Raw genomic sequence first — 4,333 nt, forward strand, 5'->3', positions numbered from 1 at the left:
AATTTTCCATTTTTTTGCGGATTTCCCACTCCAAAATGCATTGGGAAGTGTGTGGGAAAAAAACGCGGCAAAACCGCGGCAAAGTCGCGGCAAAAAACGCGTTTTCTTGCGGATTTCTTGCAGAAAATGTCCGGAATTCTCAGGAATTTTCTGCAAGAAATCCTGAACGTACAGGAAGTGAAATTCCAAATCATCTTGGTCTTTTCCTGCTATTATAGGGATTCCTACCTTCTCTGTCAACTTTTAAAAAAGTTGTGGACAATCCCTTTAAGAAGTTCAACAACATGACAACCCTTTTGATGTAGTAAGGGAAGGCAAACTAGTGGTCACTCACATTATGTTTTATCATGTCCTTTTTACACAACAATTATTGTATGGATACAGAACACAGCTGGTCATGCTGGGACCAGTAGTTCTAGTCAACGTTCATAACTTACCTGAATATGTTAACAGACTTGTTCTTAGCCACCCACCCCTCTTTCTGTGTGGTGGCTTCTTCCCAATACTGTCCATTCCAATCTCTGCAAGGACTGTTCCATCCAAAGATAGGGGTCTGCTTTCCGTGTCCCATGCTAACAATTGATGTAGGGGAGATGCAGCGAAGTGTCTCAGGAACGTCTAGAAGCAGCTAGAATCACCGAGCAATGTCAGCCAATAGCAGCTGCTGAAAGCGTCCTGCCCACTGACGTCATATCACAGTCAAATCTAATTGGTCAGAAGGTTTATGCACTGGAATCAGCTGGAAGAGTCTCGAGCGATGACATCACCAGAGCTGCGCTGTGATTGGCTGCCTGCAGGGGAAGATTCGTGAATGTTCAGGACTGTTTCTATGGCCACGGAGCTGCGTGTGGAATGGAGAGTGCTGATTGGCTGTTACCTCAGAGGCTGGAATGCGGCTTACAGTATAAATACACATGACGGCAGCACGTCAGGCAGAACTGAGGTACAGACTGAGAGCCTGACACAGAGGCAGGAAGAAGAGCGACTGGACTGCAGCACCAGACACAGCAGCAGAGAAAAGCGCAGAAGCCCCACACCAGACACAGCAGGAGAAGCTATTCAGAACTTCTACCTCGCACACCTCTGCCATAATGTCTGCCACAGGAGCTGCAGTGGGCATTGACCTGGGCACCACCTATTCCTGCGTTGGCGTCTTTCAACATGGCAAAGTGGAGATCATCGCCAACGACCAGGGAAACCGCACCACCCCAAGTTACGTGGCCTTCACCGACACCGAGAGACTGATCGGCGATGCCGCCAAGAACCAGGTGGCCATGAACCCACAGAACACCGTCTTCGATGCCAAGAGGCTGATCGGCCGAAAGTTTGACGACTCGGTGGTGCAGTCTGACATGAAGCACTGGCCATTCAGGGTGCTGAGTGATGGAGGAAAACCTAAAGTGACTGTGGGCTACAAAGGGGAACAGAAGAGTTTTTCTCCTGAGGAAATCTCCTCCATGGTTTTACTGAAGATGAAAGAGACGGCGGAGGCTTATCTGGGGCATCCAGTGAGAGACGCCGTTATTACCGTCCCGGCCTATTTCAATGATTCCCAAAGACAAGCCACCAAGGACGCGGGAGTCATCGCTGGTTTGAATGTGCTGAGAATCATCAATGAGCCCACAGCAGCCGCCATCGCTTACGGTTTGGACAAGGGCAGCCATGGAGAACGTAACGTCCTGATCTTCGACTTAGGAGGGGGCACCTTCGATGTTTCCATTCTCACCATTGATGATGGTGTGTTTGAGGTCAAGGCCACAGCTGGTGACACCCATCTGGGAGGAGAGGACTTTGATAACCGTATGGTCGATCACTTTGTGGAGGAATTCAAACGCAAGCACAAGAAGGACATCAGCCAGAATAAGAGAGCATTGAGAAGACTCAGAACAACCTGCGAGAGAGCCAAGAGAACCCTGTCCTCCAGCAGCCAGGCCAGCATCGAGATTGACTCTCTATATGAGGGTATTGACTTCTATACATCCATCACCAGAGCTCGCTTTGAGGAGCTGTGTTCAGACCTCTTTAGAGGTACCCTGCATCCTGTAGAAAAGGCCCTCAGAGATGCTAAAATGGACAAATCTCAAATTCATGATATAGTCTTAGTTGGAGGATCAACACGTATCCCCAAAGTCCAGAAGCTACTTCAAGACTTCTTTAATGGGAAAGAACTGAACAAAAGCATCAACCCTGATGAGGCTGTGGCCTATGGAGCTGCTGTTCAAGCTGCCATATTAACTGGTGATAAGTCTGAGAAGGTCCAAGATCTCCTTCTTCTGGATGTAGCACCACTATCCCTCGGCCTTGAAACAGCCGGAGGAGTAATGACTGTTCTGATCAAACGAAACACAACCATCCCAACTAAGCAGACACAAACTTTCACCACTTATTCTGACAACCAGCCAGGAGTCCTCATCCAGGTGTTTGAGGGTGAGAGAGCGATGACCAAGGACAACAATCTTCTTGGCAAGTTTGAACTCAGTGGGATTCCTCCAGCCCCACGTGGAGTGCCACAAATTGAAGTGACTTTTGACATAGATGCTAATGGTATTCTCAATGTGTCTGCCATGGACAAAAGCTCTGGCAAACAGAACAAAATCACAATCACCAATGACAAGAGCAGACTGAGCAGAGAGGAGATTGAGAAGATGGTGGAAGAGGCTGAGAGGTATAAGGCGGATGATGACACTCAAAGAGAGAGGATTGCAGCTAAGAACTCCCTGGAAGCTTATGTCTTCAGTATGAAGAGTGCAGTGGAGGAGGACAATGTGAAGGATAAGATAAGTCCTGGCGATAAAAAGAGCATCGTGGAGAAGTGTAATGAGGCCTTATCATGGCTGGACAGGAACCAGTTGGCTGAGAAACAGGAGTATGCCCATCAGCAGAAGGAGCTGGAGAAGGTGTGCAATCCCATCATCACCAAACTGTACCAAGGAGCCACCACAAGTGGGATGCCAGGAGGAATGCCGGGCGCCAGCTGCAGTGCTCAAGCAAGACAGAGCAGCAAAACAGCACCCGTTATTGAAGAAGTGGATTAAAAGTAGTGACATTAATACAAACTTATAAATTGAGTGACTGTATGATATGGACTGATGACATCATAGCAGCAGATTTCCTACATATTTGTCTCAATCAGACATTTACATGGATTTCTATTTAAAAAAAAGTATTTTTACTCTTGAAAATAATTTGTAAATGTTATTTCCCAATTTATATTGTATTATTTTATTGTGTTAATAAAAGATACTTTATTTTTGTCTAGACATTTGTATTTGTACTTCTTTTAATAAGGTTTATACAGGTGGAATTAGTGAAGATTAGAAATTAATGAATTAGTAATCAGTAAATATTTAAATACAGGAAAACAAAAGAAAAATCTATACCTATCTACTATCCAAGGGTTTTTTCTTTTTTTCAAAACTTCCATTTTGAAAGTCTATAGTAAAAATAATAAAGACTGTCAATATCCAATCATTGAGTGGACAGATGACTGAAAGTCTGGGGTTCGATCTCACATCAAGGTTTATTGTCCTATCTTTATTTTTCTTATTAGAATTATTGTGTTAGGAACACTTCCTATTATATTATTTAGCCCGGGTTCAGACAGCTTTATTTCACAGTTTATATATGGACCTCAACGCACGGACTGAATGTGGGAGAACGGTCCAGAACCTACAACTTCATATATACCTATAGAACTGTAAATTAGGGTCAGGCTACCCATGTTCAGTCCGTGCATTGTGGTCGTCTGAACCCGGCCTAAGAAATATAACAATATTACAGGTTTTCCTCCTCTGAAGCGTCATCTGCTTGTTATTGCAGCTTTCCTCACAAACTGCTCAGTCCTCTAGAACAGGGGTCCCCAACTCCAGTCCTCAAGGCCCACCAACAGGTCATGTTTTCAGGATTTCCTTTGCATTGCACAGGTGATGCAATTATTACCTGGGCAAGACTAAGGAAATCCTGAAAACATGACATGTTGGTGGGCCTTGAGGACTGGAGTTGGGGACCCCTGCTCTAGAACAGGAGTGCGGTGGAGGGTGTGAGGAGGCCTGCAGTAACAAGCAGCCAGCGATTCATAAAGGAGTTGAACCTTACTAGCATTAGCCACAAAATTATGTCCCCAGCACAATTACTAAAATAAAGTGCACAACTCTTCTATTCTACATAGAAACCAAGAAAAATGAAGTATTATAACTCGTAACTTGTTTTATAAAAATTATATATTTATTAATACAATCAAAGAACCTATAAATTACACAACATAATTCCAAACACATAAAAAGAATTGTAATATACAGAGTCAATTTGAGTATTGAGAAAAGGTGCCCTAAAA

The 4,333-nt window shown here is 44.4% G+C and overlaps 1 protein-coding gene across 1 annotated transcript; it reads left to right on the top strand.

Moving 5' to 3' along the window:
- The first annotated feature begins 921 nt into the window (after positions 1-921).
- LOC138671331 (heat shock 70 kDa protein-like) lies at positions 922-3,252 on the top strand. Its single transcript, XM_069759426.1, has one exon. The coding sequence runs from the start codon at positions 1,092-1,094 to the stop codon at positions 3,033-3,035; it is 1,944 nt and encodes a 647-aa protein (XP_069615527.1). The 5' UTR covers positions 922-1,091; the 3' UTR covers positions 3,036-3,252.
- Positions 3,253-4,333: the final 1,081 nt, after the last annotated feature.

The sequence above is a fragment of the Ranitomeya imitator genome, chromosome 3 (assembly GCF_032444005.1).
Source record: "Ranitomeya imitator isolate aRanImi1 chromosome 3, aRanImi1.pri, whole genome shotgun sequence".
NCBI classification, from domain to species: Eukaryota; Metazoa; Chordata; class Amphibia; order Anura; family Dendrobatidae; genus Ranitomeya; species Ranitomeya imitator.